This window comes from Cotesia glomerata, linkage group LG5 (genome assembly GCF_020080835.1).
Source record: "Cotesia glomerata isolate CgM1 linkage group LG5, MPM_Cglom_v2.3, whole genome shotgun sequence".
NCBI lineage: Eukaryota > Metazoa > Arthropoda > Insecta > Hymenoptera > Braconidae > Cotesia > Cotesia glomerata.
This window is the reverse complement of record NC_058162.1, coordinates 11,600,744-11,625,189: the sequence shown is the minus strand read 5'-3', so window position 1 is coordinate 11,625,189 and position 24,446 is coordinate 11,600,744. Positions and strand designations below refer to the sequence as shown.

At 28.6% G+C, this 24,446-nt stretch overlaps 1 protein-coding gene and 1 long non-coding RNA gene across 2 annotated transcripts in view; both read right to left on the bottom strand.

The window, feature by feature from the left end:
• Positions 1–24,446, bottom strand: part of LOC123264659 (sesquipedalian-1-like) — a 32,253-nt gene extending 7,807 nt beyond the window's left edge. Inside the window, exon 1 of the mRNA XM_044728076.1 lies at positions 23,801–24,446. Coding sequence (XP_044584011.1) covers positions 23,801–24,094 — 294 coding nt within the window. The 5' untranslated portion in view covers positions 24,095–24,446. The remainder of the gene's footprint in view (positions 1–23,800) is intronic.
• Positions 2,424–2,674, bottom strand: LOC123265574. The gene is made up of 2 exons (XR_006509609.1): positions 2,642–2,674; positions 2,424–2,492 (listed from the first exon to the last, which is right to left on the bottom strand). It is a non-coding gene; the product is annotated as an uncharacterized LOC123265574 (long non-coding RNA).

Sequence of the window (24,446 nt, the reverse complement as noted above, 5' to 3'; positions counted from 1 at the left end):
GGTAAAAAATTAATACATTCTTCTATTGACAAATAATTATATGTAATCTATGTAATTGAAAGAATATAAGAAAAATTTACTTTTCAGCACATTTATAGAATAAAATGAGTTATTTTATATTAATTTAGTATCATTAGGAAGGTCTTGATCCGAATTTATGTCTTTTTCAATGTTTTATGTTTTATAGTAATAGTTAATTTATTATAATAAGTCTTAGGAGTAGTCATTAATAGTTTCGAATTTCGCGATAAACGTCATTTGTTTATTTATTTATATATTTTGAATATGTATAATATAATAATATAATATAATAATACAAAATTAGATGCAACATTTTTTTAATAATTATATACAATCATATAATTATAAATATAAATATAATTATAAATAACCAAATATAAAAAAAAATATATATGATTATATAAAATTATAAATAATAATATATATTTATACGGAAATCATGTATAATTATACATGAATCATATATAATTGCATATAAATTTTTTTACTCCAGTGGGTATTTTTTGATTACTATAAATTAAACATTCTCTTTTTTTTTTATCTAAGGGTCTATTGCTTCAATGATTAATAATTTTTTAATCTATAGTATTTTGCAAATCAAATAATGAAATAGGAACTGTTTTAACTCATAGAAAAATTGGATTTCATGAAATTAATAATTTTGTCCAGTTATAAAATTATTACCCAAGCCCTCCAGCAATATATAGTTCCATATACTAAACAAATAATTCCATCAAAATTAGAGCTTTTAATTCTGATTCTACTTCTATTCTTTTTTATTTTTTAAAGTAATTATAAATTTTAAAGCAATGGAGCATCTTAAAAATTTCATTATATATCATTATATATCATTATATCCATTAGATATCATTATATAAAATATATATATATATATATATATATATATATATATATATATATATATATATATATATATATATATATATATATATATATTAATAATTTATAAATTTTATAAAAAATTTTGTTCACTACAAATCGATCATGTATACGATTTGCATTACTTCTAGTTTTTACAAACTCCAATATATAAGTAAGTCTCATATATAAGTAAACAGGTAGTGAATTAGTAAATGGATTTTCATAAGCAAATAAACTTCTTTAAAAAAAAAATAGTGAATTAGTTTTTCAAGCGTCAGGTCCGTGGTTCGGTTCTCGTGCACGCCAAATTTTTTTCATTTCTATGGAAATAATCACATATAATTCTACATAATTATATGTAATTCTATACAATTATATATATTTACATCGGGCCATTTTTCATGTATATTAATATATCAGTATATACAATTATAGATAATTTTTTTTATTCGGGTTGGTAAATAAAAGTAAGAAATAGTTGTTGTTGGTGTGAAAATTAATGTAGCCTTTTATTTTTTTTTTTGTTTAATTAAAGAATTTTTTTCAAATTGTAATTATTTTTTCAATTTTTGTAAGGTAAAAGCCCCAATAGATGATCATTAGGGCCGAGAATTTAGTTTTTTTAAAAGAGAGAGACAGAAGATAGGCGTAGCCAAGCGTTCTGATTGGTCGTAATAAATAAATTGTTTTTTGTTTATCGCTATTAAGTGAAGACAGCAGCTTGAATAAAAAATAAAATTTAGATTGCTAATCCAACATGAAAATATAAAAAATATGTCAAAAAAAAAACAGGTTAGTTTGCAGATCTGAAGGTGCTTGTAAACAAATACAAGTCTGTGCTGCTCAGATAAATAAAGAAGAGAATTTGAAACACCGTGTTGTAACTAAAATGTTTAATGAAATGAATTAAAAGTGAACAGTGACAAGCTGGCGATTTCGCTGGAGATCGCGTAAAGGAATTGCTCCCGGTCTCACTGGTAATTTTGCTGGAGATCGCACTGACGGTCTTTTTAAAGGTCTCGCTGGAGGTCACGCTAGAAATCTTGCTGACGGTCTCGCTGGAGATCACGTTGATAGTTTTTCTCGAGGTCTCGCTGTCGGTATCATTGGAGGTCGTTTGGCTGGGAGTTGTGCTAATGGTATGGCTACCGGTCTCGCTGGTAATTTTGCTAGCGATCACAGTGACGGTTTCGCTCGAGATCACGCTGACGGTCTTTCTGGAGGTCTCGCTGGAGATCACGCTGACGATCTTTCTGGAGGTCTCGCTGGTGATTACGCTGACGGTTTTTCTGGGAGTCTCGCTGGAGATCACGCTGACGATCTCGCTGGAGATCATGCTGACGATCATTCTGGAGGTCTCGCTGGAGATCACGCTGACGATCTCGCTGGTGATCACACTGACGATCTTTCTGTAGGTCTCGCTGGTAATCACGCTGATGGTATTTCTGGAAGACTCGCTGGCCATCACGCTGACGATCTTTTTGGAAGTCTCGCTGGAAATCAAGCTGACGATCTTTTTGGAGATCTCGCTGGTGATTACGCTGACGGTTTTTCTGGGAGTCTTGCTGGAGATCACGCTGACGATCTCGCTGGAGATCATGCTGACGAACTTTCTGGAGGTCTCGCTGGTGATCACGCTGACGGTCTCTCTAGAGGTTTCACAAGAGATCACGCTGACGATCTCGCTGGAGATCACGCTGACGATCTTTCTGGAGGTCTCGCTGGTGATTACGCTGACGGTTTTTCTGGGAGTCTTGCTGGAGATCACGCTGACGATCTCCTATGAAACCTCTAGAGAGACCGTCAGCGTGATCTCGAGCGAAACCGTCACTGTGATCGCTAGCAAAATTACCAGCGAGACCGGCAGCCATACCATTAGCACAACTCCCAGCAAAACGACCTCCAGTGATACCGACAGCGAGACCTCTAGAAAAACTATCAGCGTGATCTCCAGCGAGACCGTCAGCAAGATTTCTAGCGTGACCTCCAGCGAGGCCTTTAAAAAGACCGTCAGTGCGATCTCCAGCAAAATTACCAGTGAGACCGGGAGCAATTCCTTTACGCGATCTCCAGCGAAATCGCCAGCTTGTCACTGTTCACTTTTAATTCATTTCATTAAACATTTTAGTTACAACACGGTGTTTCAAATTCTCTTCTTTATTTATCTGAGCAGCACAGACTTGTATTTGTTTACAAGCACCTTCAGATCTGCAAACTAACCTGTTTTTTTTTTTGACATATTTTTTATATTTTCATTTTGGATTAGCAATCTAAATTTTATTTTTTATTCAAGCTGCTATCTTCACTTAATAGCGATAAACAAAAAACAATTTATTTATTACGACCAATCAGAACGCTTGGCTACGCCTATCTTCTGTCTCTCTCTTTTAAAAAAACTAAATTCTCGGCCCTAATGATCATGTACCAGTATATGATCACTCCGTGTATTTGTATACCTATATTTGTGAATATAGATATACAAATACATGGAGTGATCATATACTGGTACGTGATCATCTATTGGGGCTTTTACCTTAGTTGAAAAAAAATTTTACGTTTTACTCCGAGTTATGAAAGTGAAATTTCATTCGGAATTTACTCTCGAATTTTTACAATGTACAACAATGAGAGAATATCGCAATAAAATCGTAAGGTAAAAAATTAAAATGCAGAAAATTTCAAAGTGGTGAGACTAGAATTCAGTGCTGAAGAATAAATTCAAATATTATTTCAATAACCATTATGATGATGACTATTAAAAATTCAAAATACTTCCAAATCACTCTGTCTCCAGATATTTTCCAAGCCGAAAATAGTAATTACAACGATTTGAAATAATGAATGATTAATTTTGAAAATGATGTACACTACTCTATAACGTTAAAAAAAAATAATAATATAAATTAACCATTGGTGGTTTTATCAAACCATTTCGTTTGATCGAAATTTCTCCAATAGAAATAATTTACCATTATTAAAAACTTCTTTATACTATCCGAATCATTTCAACTCGTGACGGATAACAAAAATTTAAATATTATTTTATGATGTCAAATTATTTGACATAATCACAAATTTTCTAATACTAATCAAATAATTTCCAATTATAACTGGTTACAAACATTCTAGCATTATTTCATGATTACAAAATTTTTTAAATGATTCCACATTTTTAATACTAACGAAATTATTTTCAACCATAATTGGTGACAAAAATGTATAAAGTATGTTAGAATTCGTAATGATTCAACATGATATAAATTTTGTAATACTAATCAAATCATATTCAATCATAACCAGTGAAAAAAATTCGAGCATTATTCCACGATTGAAAAAGATTTAGAATGATTAAAAATTTTTAATACTGACCGAATCATTTTTAATCATAACTAGTAACAAAAATTCAGAAAGTATTTTAGGATTTGCAATGATTTAACATGATTCAAAATTTTTAATACTAGCTGAATCATTTTTAATCATTACCGGTAACAAAAATTCAAGCATTATTTCAGGATTTGAAATGATTCAAAATTTTATATACTGACCTAATCATAGTCAATCATAACCGGCGAAAAAAATTCGAGCATTATTTTACGATTAAAAAGGATATAAAATGATTAAAAATTTTTAATACTGACCGAATCATTTTCAATCATAACTGGTAACTAAAATTCAGAAAGTATTTTAGGATTAGTAATGATTTCACATGATTTAAAAATTTAAATACTAGTTGAATCATTTTTAATCATAACTGGAGACAAAAATTTGAACATTATTTCAGGATTAGAAATGTTTTGAAATGATTAAAAATTTTTAATCATTTTTAATCATTTCATATACTGCCTGTTTCCCATTATTCAAAATGATTCATAATGATTCATTGTGAAATTTCGAAAATGATTTACATGATTTGAAATCATTAAAAATGATTAATTTTTTAATCATTCTTTATCATATCAAATCATTCTGTTTTATCGGGGTCTATCTACTTCGCGTTGTCCCCTGGACCCTCACGCTACTCTAACTTAGTTCACGCGGTCTCACGGATTCTCAAGTCACTGCGCTGGACCCTTACGTTACTACACACGCTGTCCACACAGCGCACGCTGTCCCCCAAACTTCACGGTACTCTGAGAGAACTACCCCGAAGCCAGAGAAGTTTACCATGAAACCGAGGTAGCCCCTTTACACACACACACCCACACTATATCTCAATTCCAATAATAACAATTTAATTCCAACTTATAAATAAATTTTCCAATTATTATTTTTCTAATTAATATTTATAACCTTCTAATTATCATTTTCCTAATTACAAATTATATATTCCTATTTCCTAAATTACTGCCGTATCTTCAATGTAACAAATAATAATTATCAAAGCAAAATTCCAAATTATCGAGAATTAAATCCATTTAATATGTCCGGGAATTTACTAAATAAATTTTTAACATTTGTTTAGTCTAAGTTAAATTAATTTCGATGATTGAGTAAACTTAAATGTTGTCTAAATTATTTTTATTTAATCCATTTGAAAGCGGCAAATTTTACTAAATTTTATTTTCCTTGTAAACGTGAAATTATGACAAAAGATTATTTCTATGTAGGGTAAATGTACCAGTAGTTGACCGATTAAGGATTTTTGGCATTTCAATTGATCGTAATTTAATTATTATACGCTAAAAAAAAAAATTTTAAGTTTATTTAAACTTTAAATATTCAATAAGTTTTTGATATGTGATGTTATTTATTCGAATTATTCATAAAATTACATATAAATTCATATTTAAATGCAGGTAAGATAAAAACACCAGTAGTTGACCGGCTTGATCCAGTAAATTGACCGGAGTGTTCCAGTAGTTGACCGATTATCAAACATTGGTTATTTTGTAAATTTTAATTAGTTTTTTATGTTTAATGTATAATGTTTTCGTGCTTATTTATTTAAATTAGATTTGTATTATTAGTAAACAAAATTCGTTTAGTTTAGAACAAAACTAATAATAATAAAAAAGTAACAGACTAGTAAATTAAACTTCGATTCAATAATGACAAAAGCAAAACATTTTTTTGAGGCACACGTATGCAATTATTAAAAATAATAACTATTATTTAAAATTAACTATTAATTACTATAAATTTATGTCTATATATTTCTAATATCAACAAAAAAATTCATATTTAAACTTGTTACACTGATTCTCGCATCAGTGTAACAATGTCTGTGATTTTTCTCGCATATTCTATAAACTCAGATTAAGATGATCCTCTCCACATTCCTTTCTCAATCCTTTCCAACCAATATCCTGTTACGTGAATGTGGAACGCTTCACGTAATAATTACCGTAACTCCTATTCTTTCCCGCTTAGCAGCATTATTTATATTTGTTAAAATGCTTGCCGTAAGATGGACGGTGTGGCTTAATGTATATAGAATAAGCGAAAGGAAATTTAGTATAGACCGGATAGCTCAAATGGTAGAGTAGCCAACATGTATTCGGAAGGTTCTGGGTTCGAATCCCAGTCCGAGCTATCTAATAATTTTTTCTCGCATATTCTGTAAACTCACATTAAGATGATCCTCTCTACATTTCTTTCTCAATCCTTTCCTACCAATATCCTGTTACGTGAATGTGGAACGCTTCACGTAATAATTACCGTAACTCCTATTCTTTCCCGCTTCACAGCATTATTTATATTTGTATGTATCCACATTTTGTAAATTATAATTAGTTATGCTGGCACTATTTTTTGCAAGAACTACTGAGATCAAATTGAAGAGTCTGGGTAGAAGAAAGCTGTGTAAATGAATTACTGAGTAAAAGATATCATGTGTTATAGGATGCCTGTGTAATAGAAATTCTGTATAATTGGAACTCTGGGTAAAAGATGCACTGTATCATAGAAATCTGGGCAAACGAATTATGGGTAAAAGAATGGTATCCAATCCTAGGTTTGGGCAATCGGATTATGGGTTATTGATGTCTACCTTTAAATATTAACTTATTTGTTTGTTAATTATAGTAGTATATTTCGGTTTTCAATTTTTCCCTTAATCAATTTAACATTAAATCTTACGTTTTTTGAGTAATTGAAGTGTAATTTTTAATAAATAGCTCAAAATTGTACATAATGATTAAAAAAGAATTTTTGAATTCGAGTTTTTTTTCATTATGGTGCATTTTCTGAGAACATTTACTATAGTAATGTGTATTTTTTTTTACACCATCAGAAAGTAGATATTTCAACGAACAAAAAGCCCACCGACTTTTTGAAAAAAGCTGATATTTTGACGGGAGAATTTTCGATTGAAAATTAGGGTATTTTTTTTATATTAAGTCAAGATAAGGTGAAAAAATAAATATTTTAAATCAAATAAATTACAGTGTATTTAGGACATAAGGTAAAAGTCCATATTATGGAACACTGTCCTGGTTTATGAAACATTCGATAAAAATCTCAATAACAAATAATTTTTAACTTATTTGGTACTTATAAAATAATATTTATGATTGTTAATTACTAATATATTGATTAAATTAATTTATTTTCATGAATACTTTAAAATGTAGAGAAAAAAAAATATATTGAATGCCCGCGTCAGGTTGCATGAAAAAAAAGACCATTCGGCAGCCGAAATGGAAGTAGATTTCATCATGAATAGAAAAAAAATATAACGAGGATTATATACAAAACTAGGGTTTTTAACTTCTATGCAATCGACAAAAATATATATCAACGGAAAAATTTTAAAACCAGTGCAATAGAAAATTTCATAATTGGCATAGCGGAATAGGACATAATTTCAAGACTACACATATGATATTGTACTAAAATTAAAGCTTATTTAAAGAGCTTTCAAATGCAATTTACAGAAATTCAATAAGTTATCCTATTCCGAAGTTATTCGGGTTAAAAAGTGAAAAAATATGAATTTTTATAATTTTAAAAATTTCTAAATCCTGGCATTTCTGAAAAATTTCTGAAAAAAAGCCACGTTATATCCCATATATATATATATATATATATATATATATATATATATATATATATATATATATATATATATAAATCCATACATATATAAACTTTTGAACCATATGCATTTTCTGAATTCGCTTGACGAGCTGAGTCGAAATATAGCAAAATTTTTCAAAAGTTCCGTCATGAGGACCAATGCAATAGTTAGATTTCTATGAAATCTACTAAAAGCTGTGGAGTTTTGGAGTAAAATAGTGAAGTGTGTCAATGCAATTATTTCAAGTTTTTGAGAAATATATCAATGATTAAAAAATACTTGAAACATGTCAGCTAAAAGTTTAGTTTATTATCTTCCTATTGATAATGAATTTTAGGTAACTACCTAAACTAGTTTAAATTAAGTTTAAACTAGTTTAATAAAGTATTTACTTTTATTTTAAGTGTTTCATAATAGGTACAAAAATTCTTTAATAGTCCGTATTTATGGAACAGTATATTTCGTGTTCCATGTCCCGCGTACATTTATTTTTCAATGTGGTCCGTAATTATGAAACAGTGACTCGTGAGAGCAGTATTTATTTAATTTCGTGTTAATAATTGTTAACTATTTATAAAAAAAGCAGTTTATGTCAGATAAATGTTACTACAGTGTGTATTTCTATAAATTTGTATTTAGGTAAGTACTTAAATTTGAAAATTCTATCAAAATTAAAAACTAACCTCTAAAATTTGTAAGTTAGATAATAAATATTGTTTGTTAATCGAATCAATAATTTTTTATTTCAGATAAGAATTTCAATTGCGTAAATATGGGAAAAAATACAAAAAAATGCCAAAAAAATAAATCAAGCAACAAAAATAAAATTAAATCTGTGAATCTAAGTGTTAACAACAGTTCCAAGTCTCCAAAAACGGCTGTTGTCTTAGTTAATAAGTGTAAGAAGGTTTCAAAATAAATAATAGTTTAAAAAAACTAAAAACACGCTTTTTATAGAAAACCAAACTAAAAAATAGAAAATAAATTTAAATTAAGAATAGTGTTAAAAATTTCAATAAATATAAATTAATAATAGTGTAAATAAAAAAAATGTATTTTATTTTAAAAAAAGCGTGAGGTGCATGGTGTCAATAGTTATAAATATTTTATTGACAGATATGAGTAGAGTGATTATCATTTTGATAATATCTTAAAAAGCACCCCACGCTTTTTTTAAAATAAAATACATTTTTTTTATTTACACTATTATTAATTGATATTTATTGAAATTTTTAACACTATTCTTAATTTAAATTTATTTTCTATTTTTTAGTTTGGTTTTCTATAAAAAGCGTGTTTTTAGTTTTTTTAAACTATTATTTATTTTTTACTTTTTAGTTTGGTTTATTTATAAAAGCGTGATTTTTTAGTTTTTTTAAACTATTATTTGTTGATTATCAAAAATATTCAGGCGCGCAAATTACCCACGGAGAGTTACATACTGACATACTGACATACTGACGTACAAGTGAAGCTAATAAAAAATAATTATTTATAAATATTATAAATACGGGGAATCAGAGTTCGATTTCGGAGAGGGAGCCTGAGAAACGGCTACCAGACCCAAGGAAGGCCGCAGGCGCGCAGATTACCCACGGAGAGTTACTGACATACTGACAAATAGGGATGGTAAAATCGATTCCGATTCTACCCGAGAATCGATTCTGTGGTCAAAAAACTCGATTATTTAGACTCGATTTCCAGTTATCAGAATCGATTCTTAGTGATCGAGTCTATAATTTATTTTAATGCCGGAGTAATAACACTATAGCATCAATATATTAAATAAAAAATGGCCTAAAGTAATTTTATATTTCATTATGAAAATATTTTAAATTTAGCGCTCTCTGTGCGTTCGCATTCAATCGGATTTCGTTCAATTTAAATATTTGAGAAAATTTTTATTTTCATTTGTATATGATTTTAATATGGCGGTATTGAAATCTTGTATGTATAGGCGAAATTTTGAAAAAAGAAATTAAGTCATCGAAAACTCTTGTGATTACCTGCGAAAATAATCTTACAGATCATCAACCATCTTCAGGTAGTAATGATCTGTGGGATTTTTTAGACGACGCTGTGCAACACAACATTCAAGTCGCTGACAGTGATGAAGCAGGCGGTCTGCCTATCGAACTTATGCAGTTTATTAATCGATCTACAGTAGACTGGAAAACTAATCCTAACCTGATTGTAACTTGGAAATCGCTCGAATCTGATTACCTTTATTTGTCGACTGTAGCTATCAAATACTTAAGTGTGGTTGCAACATCAACACCGTGTGAACGCTTATTTTCACACTCAGGGTTGATTGCAAATCAGCTCAGAAGTACATTATCACCCAATCATTTGAATATGTTGGTTATCTTAAAATCTATCTTACAAATTCGTGGTTATCATAATAATATTTAATTAACTATTTGAGTAAAATACTAACTTTATTGTTTTCAAATGTTACTTTTTTAATAAAATGTAATAATATTTTTTAAATTTGAATTTTATTGTACCTTTTACCTTATTATGCTAGTTTTATTTTTTAAAATTAAAAAAATTTATGAAATTTTAATTGAAAAAAAAATTTTACTCAGAATCGATTATTTAAAAGAATCGATTCTTGAAATTGATTAATCGAATCTGAGAATCGAAATTTCTGAAAAAAGAATCGGAATCGAGAATCGATCCTTCAGCTTATGTTTCCATCCCTACTGACAAACTGACAAACAAACAAACTGACATACAAGTGAAGCTAATATAAAGCGTGTAAAAAAAAATAAATCTACGCGTATAAATTACTAGCTGACCCGGCAAACGTTGTTTTGCCATATAAATAATTTCCTAGTAATTTCTAATGTAGACAAAAAATAGCTTACTTATTGTAAGTATGTACGTATGTTAGAATGTGTATATTGTATGTATGTAAGAATGTGGTATATGCGTGAAATAAGCATGGAGCGCTGTGAACGATGAGGGAATATAAAAATAACAAAAGGCAAACATTATTTTTAAGTTATTATAATTTATTCCTTAAAATTATATATCATTAATTAAACAATTACGACAGTAACACTATTAAACAATATCAATCTCTTAATGTTATAGCGTGAACAATATTTTTTGTTAGTCCATCTTTAGCTAACACAAACAAACTGGATGGATTACCCACTCGAGAGCATGCCACGTATAATTGTCCATGTGAAAAACATGGTGTTCTCAAATCTAATCCACAAACAGACATCGTTTGACTTTGGGATTTGTTGATAGTCATTGCAAATGCCTCTTGGACTTCCGGAACACCCCTTAAAGCCCACCCTTAACTTTAAAAAATTCATTACTCCGTGTCTATTAAAAAGATCACGCCAATTTTTACTGAAAATCTTTATTTTAGGTACTCAAAGGTATAAAAAGAATTGGAGCACTTTCCGACTTCCGGAACACCCCCTTATGCCCTTCTAAATACCACCCTTATCGTTAAACAATTCATAATTTCGTGACTATTGAAAAGATCACGCCAATTTTCGCTGAAAATTTTTATTTTGGGGTCTCATAACTGTTAAACGAGTTTGAATCCTCTCTTACTTCCGTCAAACTTTGTTTCATTTTAATTAAATAACTCAAAATTCTAGCGTTTGAGTTACAAATTAATCTTTTACGTTTTTATCTCTTTTTATCCCAACTTTTAGTTTAAAAAAGTATTTTTTATATTTTTTACTCTATATTTAGGATTAAAGATCAAATTTTCAGCTTCTAATTCCGATTTTGGGATTAAAAATTAAAAATAATATTTTTAATCACGACTTTGGGGTGGTATATTTTAGTTTTAATTTTCAATGCAAAATTTCTTAATTAAAAAATTTGCAACCCTGAGTAAGACTAATAATTTCCCGATTTTTTTTAATTTTCAATTTTCTTAGCGGGAAGTTAAAAAAATTAAAATAAAAAAAGTTCCCCACACGATAGGATATTTTTATGATTTAAGAAATTTTGAATCGATTGATACCCTCATTGTGGAAACATATTTTGAATTGTTAACTAATTTTTTTTTTTAACAAATACACAATAAAAAATTTCTCGTCAAATTTGACACAAAAATTTGTGTTAATGACTTTTTTTACACAATCTGTGTGGAATCAACACTCGATTGTGTTGAATCAACATACTTAAATTCTAAATTCTACACACTTAAATGTTAAATTCTACACAAACATTTTTACACTTGACACAATGAAAAATTTTTTACCGTGTAGAAAGAATTAAAAAAAAAAGTTCTCTACACGAAAGGATATCTTTATGATTCATGAAGTTCTGAATCGCTTCATAACCTAGTACGGTAACAAATTTTTAATTATCTAACTATTTTTTTTAAACAATAGGAAAAATTAAAATAAAAAAAGTTTCCCACACGATAGGATATCTTTATGATTCATGAAATTCAGAATTGATTAATACCTATATTGTGGAATTGATTTTTTAATTTTTAACCAATAAATTCATCAAAGAGATAGAAAAATAAAAAAAAAAAAAGTTTATACTATTAACAAGTTCTCCACGCATTAGGAAATAGTTATAATTTAAAAAAAAATACTTGCTTTCCCATAAAAATTTTCTCGGCAACAAATAATCGATATGAAAAAAACAATTTTAAGAAAAAATATTTTTTAGTGCAAAAATACAATTAACAAGTCTAAAAAAATATGAGCTTTACGGGGACTCAATGTCCGGATCCGAGGAGTGCGCATGCGCTATTATCTCAAATTGTTGTCGGAGTATGATGGGGGAATAAAAGTAATGTGAAGCAAACAATAAAAATAGTAAGCGGCTGCTCTGATAATCGAATATTTGTGTTCTCAACTTTTTTGTAACTTTTTCTTTTTATTTTTCTTAATTATAATTATAACTTTTAAAAAATCGATACCAGAATATAGGTTTCAAATGATTCCAAATTTCATGAATCGTTGAAATTTTCTATCGTGTGGAAAGCTTTTTTTTTTTTAATTTTCTATTTGTTCGAAAAAATTGTTAGTTAACAATCAAAAATTTCTATCCACAATATGAGTATCAATCGATTCCTAATTTCATAAATCGTAAAGATAACCTATCGTGTGAAGAACTTTTTTTTAACAATTTTTGCGATTTGTTCAAAGAATTTGTTAGTTAACAAAAAAAAAAAGCTCTCATAATATTTGTTTCAAACGATTCCAAATTTCATGAATCGTAAAGATATCCTATCGCCTGGAGAACTTTTATTTTTTTATTTTTTTGATTTGTTTAAACAAATTATTAGTTGACAAAAACAAAATTTTTTTTGAAATATTGGCATCAAACGATTCCAAATTTCATGAATCGTAAAGATAACCTATCGTGTGAAGAACTTTTTTTTAACAATTTTTTCGATTTGTTCAAAGAATTTGTTAGTTAACAAAAAAAAAAAAGTTCTCACAATATTTGTTTCAAACAATTCCAAATTTTATGAATCGTCCAGAAAACCTATTGATAAATAATCGATTTTAACAATGTTAACTAATTATTTGTTTAAACAAATAGAAAATATTTTTTTAGAAAAATTTTTCCACACGATAGGATATCTTTACGAATCATGAAATTTGGAATCGTTTGATACTTAGATTGAAGAAACGATTATTTTTTTGTTAACTAATTATTTATTTAAAATAATACAGATAATTTTTCCGGCATCGAAGAATCGATATAAAAAAAAAAATTTTTTTTTAATTTTCTTAAAGCAAATATACGGTTAACAAGTTTAAAACAATTTGAGCTCTACGGGGATCCAATGTCCGGATCCGAGAAAGTGCGCGTGCGCCGTGCCTCTCAATCTGTTGTCGGTGAATGATGGGAGAAATAATAATAATGTGAAGCAGATAATAACAATCCGAACAAAAACAGTTTCACTGTAAAAAAGTCGCGCCAAGTCCACGTTCATAAGACTATTAGGAAAAAAAAATTTTTTTTTTCTTTACAAAAAGATACAAAATAAAAAAATTAACAAATCCAAGTAACCGATATAATTGTTTATGATTTTCGGAAATTAAAAAAAATTTTATTGTAAATTTAAAAATTAAAAAAAAATTTTAGAACGTACTTGGTGTGCGTCATTGTGTATTTCAATTTTTTTAAAGTCCTAGTAAATAGATTTTACGAATTTCATTAAAAGTAAAATATTTTGCAACCACGCACATTAAATACGTTCTAAAATTTTTTTTTTAATTTTTAAATTTACAATAAAATTTTTTTTAATTTCCGAAAATCATAAACAATCATATCGGTTACTTGGATTTGTTAATTTTTTTATTTTGTATCTTTTTGTAAAGAAAAAAAAAATTTTTTTTTCCTAATAGTCTTATGAACGTGGACTTGGCGCGACTTTTTTACAGTGAAACTGTTTTTGTTCGGATTGTTATTATCTGCTTCACATTATTATTATTTCTCCCATCATTCACCGACAACAGATTGAGAGGCACGGCGCACGCGCACTTTCTCGGATCCGGACATTGGATCCCCGTAGAGCTCAAATTGTTTTAAACTTGTTAACCGTATATTTGCTTTAAGAAAATTAAAAAAAAATTTTTTTTTTTATATCGATTCTTCGATGCCGGAAAAATTATCTGTATTATTTTAAATAAATAATTAGTTAACAAAAATAATCGTTTCTTCAATCTAAGTATCAAACGATTCCAAATTTCATGATTCGTAAAGATATCCTATCGTGTGGAAAAATTTTTCTAAAAAAATATTTTCTATTTGTTTAAACAAATAATTAGTTAACATTGTTAAAATCGATTATTTATCAATAGGTTTTCTGGACGATTCATAAAATTTGGAATTGTTTGAAACAAATATTGTGAGAACTTTTTTTTTTTTGTTAACTAACAAATTCTTTGAACAAATCGAAAAAATTGTTAAAAAAAAGTTCTTCACACGATAGGTTATCTTTACGATTCATGAAATTTGGAATCGTTTGATGCCAATATTTCAAAAAAAATTTTGTTTTTGTCAACTAATAATTTGTTTAAACAAATCAAAAAAATAAAAAAATAAAAGTTCTCCAGGCGATAGGATATCTTTACGATTCATGAAATTTGGAATCGTTTGAAACAAATATTATGAGAGCTTTTTTTTTTTGTTAACTAACAAATTCTTTGAACAAATCGCAAAAATTGTTAAAAAAAAGTTCTTCACACGATAGGTTATCTTTACGATTTATGAAATTAGGAATCGATTGATACTCATATTGTGGATAGAAATTTTTGATTGTTAACTAACAATTTTTTCGAACAAATAGAAAATTAAAAAAAAAAAAGCTTTCCACACGATAGAAAATTTCAACGATTCATGAAATTTGGAATCATTTGAAACCTATATTCTGGTATCGATTTTTTAAAAGTTATAATTATAATTAAGAAAAATAAAAAGAAAAAGTTACGAAAAGTTGAGAACACAAATATTCGATTATCAGAGCAGCCGCTTACTATTTTTATTGTTTGCTTCACATTACTTTTATTCCCCCATCATACTCCGACAACAATTTGAGATAATAGCGCATGCGCACTCCTCGGATCCGGACATTGAGTCCCCGTAAAGCTCATATTTTTTTAGACTTGTTAATTGTATTTTTGCACTAAAAAATATTTTTTCTTAAAATTGTTTTTTTCATATCGATTATTTGTTGCCGAGAAAATTTTTATGGGAAAGCAAGTATTTTTTAAAGTATAATTTTTTTCTAATGCGTTGAGAACTTGTTAAAAGTATAAACTTCGTTTTTTTTTCTTTTTCTATCTCTTTGATGAATTTATTGGTTAAAAATTAAAAAATCAATTCCACAATATAGGTATTAATCAATTCTGAATTTCATGAATCATAAAGATATCCTATCGTGTGGGAAACTTTTTTTATTTTAATTTTTCCTATTGTTTAAAAAAAATAGTTAGATAATTAAAAATTTGTTACCGTACTAGGTTATGAAGCGATTCAGAACTTCATGAATCATAAAGATATCCTTTCGTGTAGAGAACTTTTTTTTTTAATTCTTTCTACACGGTAAAAAATTTTTCATTGTGTCAAGTGTAAAAATGTTTGTGTAGAATTTAACATTTAAGTGTGTAGAATTTAGAATTTAAGTATGTTGATTCAACACAATCGAGTGTTGATTCCACACAGATTGTGTAAAAAAAGTCATTAACACAAATTTTTGTGTCAAATTTGACGAGAAATTTTTTATTGTGTATTTGTTATAAAAAAAAATTAGTTAACAATTTAAAATATGTTTCCACAATGAGGGTATCAATCGATTCAAAATTTCTTAAATCATAAAAATATCCTATCGTGTGGGGAACTTTTTATTTTAATTTTTAACTTCCCGCTAAGAAAATTGAAAATTAAAAAATCGGGAAATTATTAGTCTTACTCAGGGTTGCAAATTTTTTAATTAAGAAATTTTGCATTGAAAATTAAAACTAAAATATACCACCCCAAAGTCGTGATTAAAAATATTATTTTTAATTTTTAATCCCAAAATCGGAATTAGAAGCTGAAAATTTGATCTTTAATCCTAAATATAGAGTAAAAAATATAAAAAATACTTTTTTAAACTAAAAGTTGGGATAAAAAGAGATAAAAACGTAAAAGATTAATTTGTAACTCAAACGCTAGAATTTTGAGTTATTTAATTAAAATGAAACAAAGTTTGACGGAAGTAAGAGAGGATTCAAACTCGTTTAACAGTTATGAGACCCCAAAATAAAAATTTTCAGCGAAAATTGGCGTGATCTTTTCAATAGTCACGAAATTATGAATTGTTTAACGATAAGGGTGGTATTTAGAAGGGCATAAGGGGGTGTTCCGGAAGTCGGAAAGTGCTCCAATTCTTTTTATACCTTTGAGTACCTAAAATAAAGATTTTCAGTAAAAATTGGCGTGATCTTTTTAATAGACACGGAGTAATGAATTTTTTAAAGTTAAGGGTGGGCTTTAAGGGGTGTCCCGGAAGTCCAAGAGGGTTCAAACTTTTTTAATAGTTGTAGGACCCCAAAACTAAAACTCTCAGCGAGAATTGGCGTGATCTTTTTAATAGACGCGAATTAATGAACTTTTTACCGTTAAGGGGGGTATTTAGAAGGGCATAAGGGGGTGTTCCGGAAGTCGGAAAGTGCTCCAATTCTTTTTATACCTTTGAGTACATAAAATAAAGATTTTCAGCAAATATTGGCGTGATCTTTTTAATAGACACGGAGTAATGAATTTTTTAAAGTTAAGGGTGGGCTTTAGGGGGTGTTCCGGAGGTCCGAGAGGGTTCAAATTTTTTTACTAGTTGTAGGACCCCAAAACGAAATTTCTCAGCGAGAATTGGCTTGATCTTTTTATTAGACACGAAATAATGAATTTTTTAGTGATATGGGCTGTCATTGGGGGGGGGGGGCATGAGGAGGTGTTCCGGAAGTCGGAAAGTGTTCCAATTTTTTTTATACCTTCTAGTACCCAAAATAAAGATTATCAGCAAGAATTAGCGTGATCTTTTTATTAGACACGAAATAATGAATTTTTTAGTGATATGGGCTGTCATTGGGGGGGGGGGGGGCAGGGGGGGGGGTTCCGGAAGTCGGAAAGTGTTTTAATTTTTTTTATACCTTCTAGTACCCAATATAAAGATTTTCAGCGAGACTTGACTTGATCTTTTTATTAAACACGAAATAATGAATTTCTTAGTGATATGGGCTGTCATTGGGGAGGCATGAGGAGGTGTTCCGGAAGTCGGAAAGTGTTCCAATTTTTTTTATACCTTCTAGTACCCAAAATAAAGATTTTCAGCAAGAATTAGCGTGATCTTTTTATTAGACAAGAAATTATGAATTTTTTAAGGTTAAGGGTGGCCATTGGGGGGTGTTCCGGAAGTCCGAGAGGGTTCAAATTTTTTTAATAGTTGTAGGACCCCGAAACAAAAATTCTCAGCGAGAATTGGCGTGATCTTTTTATTAGACACGAAATTATGAATTTTTTAAGGTTAAGGGTGGGCTTTAGGGGGTGTTCCGGAAGTCCGAGAGGGTTCAAATTTTTTTACTAGTTGTAGGACCCTAAAAAGGAAATTCTCAGCGAGAATTGGCTTGATCTTTTTATTAGACACGAAATAATGAAATTTTTAGTGATATGGGCTGTCATTAAGGGGGCATGAGGAGGTGTTCCGGAAGTCGGAAAGTGTTCCAATTTTTTTTATACCTTTTAGTATCCAAAATAAAGATTTTCAGCAAAAATTGGCGTGATCTTTTTAATAGACACGGAGCAATGAATTTTTTAAAGTTAAGGGTGGGCTTTAGGGGGTGTTCCGGAAGTCCGAGAGGGTTCAAACTTTTTTAATAGTTGTAAGACCCCAAAATGAATATTTTCAGCGAGAATTGGCGTGATCTTTTTAATAGTCACGGAATTATGAATTTTTTAAAGTTAAGGGTATTCATTAGGGGATGTTCCGTAAGTCGGAGAGGATTCAAATTTTTTTTATACCTTTGAGACCCCAAAAGAACGTTTTTCAGAAATATTTGGCTTGATCTTTTTAATATCCTGGAAATTATGAATGAAAAACGATTTCGTTTCACGAACGTTCGGAACTTCAGCTACATTACATTTTGTCGTGAAAAGGGTATTGAGTTGATTGGTCTTGTTCCCAACTCAACCCATATAATGCAACCACTTGACATTAGTTTTTTTCACCCATTTAAAGAGACATGGAAAAAATCTGTACCAAGATGGAAAAATTCTAAAAATGTTTCCTGAGTAAAAAAAGAAGATTTTCCATTAGTTTTAAAGTTTGCATTGGATGCTATGATACAAGAAAAAAATGCTGTTATCAGTGGATTCAAAGCTGCAGGCTTGTATCCTTTCGATCCTTCTGTCGTTGACTATGATGTATTTGATAAAATAAAGAAATCTAAAACAACAGTAACTAAAGAAAATTTACAAGATGAAGTAACGGAAGATAGAGAAAAACATCTATTAACATTCGAAAACAATTTATCAAAGGATATTCTGGAAAAATTTAATACTGCTTGGTTAAATCAGACATGGCCCAGGGATCTAGAAATTAGAGGCTTGTATAAATATTAGCTTGATATCAGTGGAAAATCTGGTAAAGAAATTAATAACATCTTATTTTAATCATTATTTTTGCGGTATACATTAAAATTTTTATAAATAGCTATTTTTTTAATGAATTTATTTTTCTATGTTGATTTTTTTTATAGATATTCATATTGATATTTTTATTTTAAAAATTTTTTGGTATAATTTTTATAATTTGGTATATAGGTTCTCATGAAAAAAGTAAACCAACTGTCAAAGAAGTGACTTTGGTCAATTTAAATTTAAACATAGTAAGACAAGAACAACCCGTAAATAATTTAATTAATGATCAAGCCTCTACTTTGAATGATAATAATAACACTGATATGAATCTTAACAATCATAGTCATTCTTTTAATGAAGAGTTTCTTCCTTTGATAAATAATCCTGAAACAGACACATCAGCATCTTCTGAAGTACTATACGAATTTATAGTAGATAATAAACCTCTATAAATTAATTCTCAAGCTCAGTCAGGTACTGATAAAAGTAAGAATTTAAATTTATTAAATTTATCTGATATTTTGGAACGTAATATTGGTGATGAATTAATATTTGAATCAAATTTTTTGGATGCTGATAATCAAAAAGGTTTGTAAGCAAATGAAAAAACAATCCTTCATACTTAATATGGATTTAAGAATAAAAATAGAAAAAAAACATATTTTTTTTTTAGATTTTCTTGACAGTACATCTGCTTCTATTACTGCTGCTTGTACTACGCCAACTATTGACAAATATTCTGAGGTTCAAGGATGTCAAACATTTAGTCAATCAGTTATTGGTAAAGAGAATGACTCTATATCTTCTAATAAAAGTTAGTAAAATAATATTTAAAAATTACTGACAAGAAACTTTAACTTTAATAATAATATTTGTGATATTTTTCAGTTGAAACCGATGCTGGGAATCCTTTTGACGACGCATTTAAAATGCCAATCGATTATTTACCGAAGAAAAAAAGAATTAAACTGGAGTCACCCGGCAAACCCAAACTTCCTTCTGCTGGTACATCTGATCAGTGGATGCAATATCACTCGAAAAAAGAAAATGATCGGAAAATAAAAGAAGAAAAGTTACAAAAAAGAAAAAAATTACAAGAAGAGAAGAAACTTCTAGCGGAAGAAAAGAAAAAATTGCAAGATAAAATGAAAGCAATACAACAAAAAATCAAAGAAGAAACGAAATAATTAAATTTTAAATTAAATTTTAAATACATCTCGTCTTTATTTTTTAATTATTCATCCAAACATTCGAAACCGTTCTTGTCATGCTTATTTTGTAAATCAATGTTTATTTATTGTTTGTTAATTCGTTTTATTTTTGAATATAACTGTATTAATACTTGATAAAGATATTAAACAACATTTAATATTATGGATAAACAAATTAAAGACTAAAAAAAAAATTTTTAATCTTAATGTTTCAATCTATTTTGTGTTCCATAATTTGGGACATACCTTATGAAACACCTGTACATGCTGCTTCATACTGTTCCATAAATACGGTCATAAGTACTTATCTTTTTTTTCAATTAATTTATTAATATTTTCAGCTAAAACTCACTTCATAACAATTTTTATCGCTTTAATAGATATCGCAGAAACATTTAATATGAAAAAATTCAATGTTTTAACTATTTTCTTTTAAAAAGAATAAAATATACAATTCCTATTCATATAGTGTTCCATAATATGGCCCTTTACCTTAATAAGGTAAGTTTTCACCAAATTTCGTAGAGAAAAAAAAATTTTTTGAAAAAGATGAGCATAAAAAACCAAAAACTTGGTTATTTGAATTTTTTACATAAATTTTGAGGTTATGTGAAAAAATTGTAAGCATAAAATATGGATATTATTATCTCCATAGTATAAAAGTTGTAGATCTTTTAATTACCTACAACTTTGCCATTTAACTTTTTTCCATAGGACTTGTAGTTTTGCCGGAAATCGAGATAAACCATTTTTTACCTTTAAAAGCTCACCCCCTCACACTTCCCGAACTCGGCTCGCCTGTAATTTATTTTTCTTTTCATTTTTATCATATTCCCTTTCTTTTCTAATGGGTTTCATCCTACTTTTATTTTTTTTTTTTCACTTTTTACTATTTTTGAATGCTTCGACCCTGGTCTAATTAAATTATATATATATATATTAAAATATTATATTAAATTGAATGAGGTTGGGGTCAAAAGTGGTCGGTTTGGCTTGGAATACTCCATATATGTATATGTGAGACATTCTGTGAGGTGGCCCTCACAAAACCAGCTTTATTTTATTATTCAACTCTTCTTTATGATAATGTTAGTTTATCATGTTTAAAGAGCCCTCTCAAACAATCAGCTCAAAAATAATTGTTTTAAAGTTCGCACCAGATCTTACAAAAATTTTACAATCGTCGAAAATTGAATTTGTTTTTCTCGTCATTATATTATTTTCTGGAATGAGAATTATGTACATTTTGAAAATTTCAATTCCATATCCTCATTCTTAAGGGTCGTCCAAGACTTCAAATATTCTCCAATTTCTTTGATTTAGAAATGTATTAGAAGAAAATTGAACTTTACTCTTTGTAGCCGATTGTTGACGAGATAATAAATGATAATAAAAGAAAAATAAAAGAATTAAAGATTATCAAGTAAATCAATTTGTTATCAGACTCCAAATAAATACTTATCAATTAAAATTTTGTAATTATAATTGCATTTTGACTTTTATTCGTATCTTGTGATTTATTTCTTGTCTTTACTAGGTAGATGTAAATTTTATGAAAAAATATGGAAAGTTCAATGAGTGTGAATTCAGCCAACATTCGACAATTGAAAACTTTAACAATCGATATATCTATGAAAATATCGACTAGCACGATTTTTTCAAGTGAGAATAGTGTGCATTTGAATTGTCTGTAAGAACATTTTTTAAAAAATTTATTAAATTTGGTATTTAAGCTGCAATTTTAAAATTAAATTCTTGTTTAGAAATATTGAAAATATGTTTTTCAAAATCAATGAAATTCAGCTATTTTAACATTTTTTTCTCAAGGTTCACGAGCATTTTTTTTATATTACTCCTACAGTGACTACTTAAAATCGATGTTAAGATTTACGGCCAGTTTTTCAATCCAGGATAAAATTTTATCCAATGATAAAATATATCTATATATTTCATACTAGCTGTTACTCGCCCGCTCTGCTGGGCGCTTGATAGAATTGCAGTTTTAGATCTAGATTTTAAATTTAATTATAGTATTGTTTTGACTTGTACAGATTCCCAATTCTATCGAATTGGCATGCACCTTTTATCCATGTAATTATTCTAGCTAATACTCATTGTAACTTTCAATGTGCAATCATTATAACATTCCCGTGTCTTTCTTACAAAAATGAATAGTAATTGATATGAAAAAAAAAAAAGTTTGGAAAATCCAAAAGTGCACGCCTCATAACGCTCATTTGTTTTTCAAGAAAAAATAAATTGTGTAATTGATTAAAAAAAAAAAAAAATTATAATTAAGTAATTTCTTACAGAGTATTTTTTTTTTTTTTAAATATCAGCGTCCTTTTTTCTTATCATATGTGCACGCAGTCTAAAAAAATCTAGCTTGATCAAGTGGCGCCATAGTTTTCACGTGACAAATAAGAAAAATTCGTTTGTCTTTGTACGGTTGTATCGTAGTGAATTTTAATAAAAATTCAATTTAAAAAAAAAATACGTAAACTAGGCTACTGATATGAAATACGGACCCAGTTCATAGCATGCTTAAACTAATAAAAAAGATCCGATCTTGAAATATCAATTTGTTCGGGAGTAATCGTTGGTACATCCAAAATGGGGTGACATCTGGACGTCCATGTAAAATTTTTTTCAAAATAGTCCACGTTTTTTTTTTCAAAATAGCTACATGAAATGATTTTAGAAAGTAAAAGATGGTTTAATTTAAGTGTTTTCTCGGTATAAATCTACTTATATTATTGTATAAGTGTAATATGGTTGTGATAGAGACATTAAAAGATCCCAAAATTGCTTGACGTTGCCGAGTCGAGTATAAAGCACAAATTCACGCGCTTCGCGCTATGAGGTGTCCAAAAAAAAATTTGTAATGAGCATTGAAAGTTTGAAAGTTAAAAAGCAATCGAATAGAATAAATTTAGTTAAAATAAAAATTCATTATTTCTAAGTCAAAAAAATATAGGTTCCGGATAAGTAATCACCACCATATCATATACTAAAACCTTCTCCGAAACACGCTACATCTTATGGTATAAGTATTATTCCGATCGGTTCAGTAGTTTTCGCAGTATAACCGAACAAAAAAACCGGCTCTCCATTTATTAGTATGATGATGATATATAAATATATTGGCAATAATAATTTTATCCTGGATAAAATTTAATTTCGAATTGAAAAACTGGCCCTTAAAAATTAAAAAAATTGCTAAAATAAAAAACAAAAAAAATGCTCTTGTAGATTTAATCAAAATCTACAAAAGCGTATTTTTTTGTTTCTAAGTTTTCATAAGTACATGATGTACATAATAATTTTTTTACCAGTCGAAAAATTCAAGTTGTCATATATAAGCCTGCAAACACTCTCTAAAAATATGAAAATAAATAGATTTTGTTTATTTTTTTAAAACTTACTCACTCTAAATTGGGAAACTTTCACGAACATGCAATGTAAGATTAAGCTGTAGACTCGTATGTTTTAATTATTATTATCCACCAGTTGAAAAATGAAATTCCGATGCTCAAAAACTTACTTGTGATTCGGATCCGAGAACATAACTTCGATTGTTTGGTCCATGAAATATTATTTTAAAACTATATTGATCTTCATCTTCAGATAATTCAACCGTACATCCTTCGAGAACAATCATTCCTACGGGTTCTTTGTCACCCCGACGATCGAAGTAAAATAATATATTTCCTTTTAAAACAAACCATCTCTTTTGAAACCCTTTATTGAGTTCTCCTCGTTTGTTTAACCAGCCTTCCTTGTCTACAGGTGTAGCGGATGTTGCAAATAACATCATATTTTTTTCGTTTATCTTCATTTTTTTTTTTTTTTTTAATATACAATTATATCTTTCTAACCAACTAAAATGAAATGTGCTGAATAATTAATACTGTTATGTTGATCACTTTTTAAATTTCAAGACTTGACCCGTAATATTAAATATTAGATGGGTAATAGATACTTATTTTTTAGGAAATATCTGTTCTGATATTCTAAATTTTTTAAAAGAATTCATAGCATGATCAATCGTCGGATTTTTGTTTCGTTATAGTGCTTATGGATGTCAACATGATAATTAGTGACTAAACTAAGCACACCACCGCACAATACTGTGCAATGAAGAGTATGTCCTATATACTTACAGTCAAGTCTCGTTATTGTTATGCTTC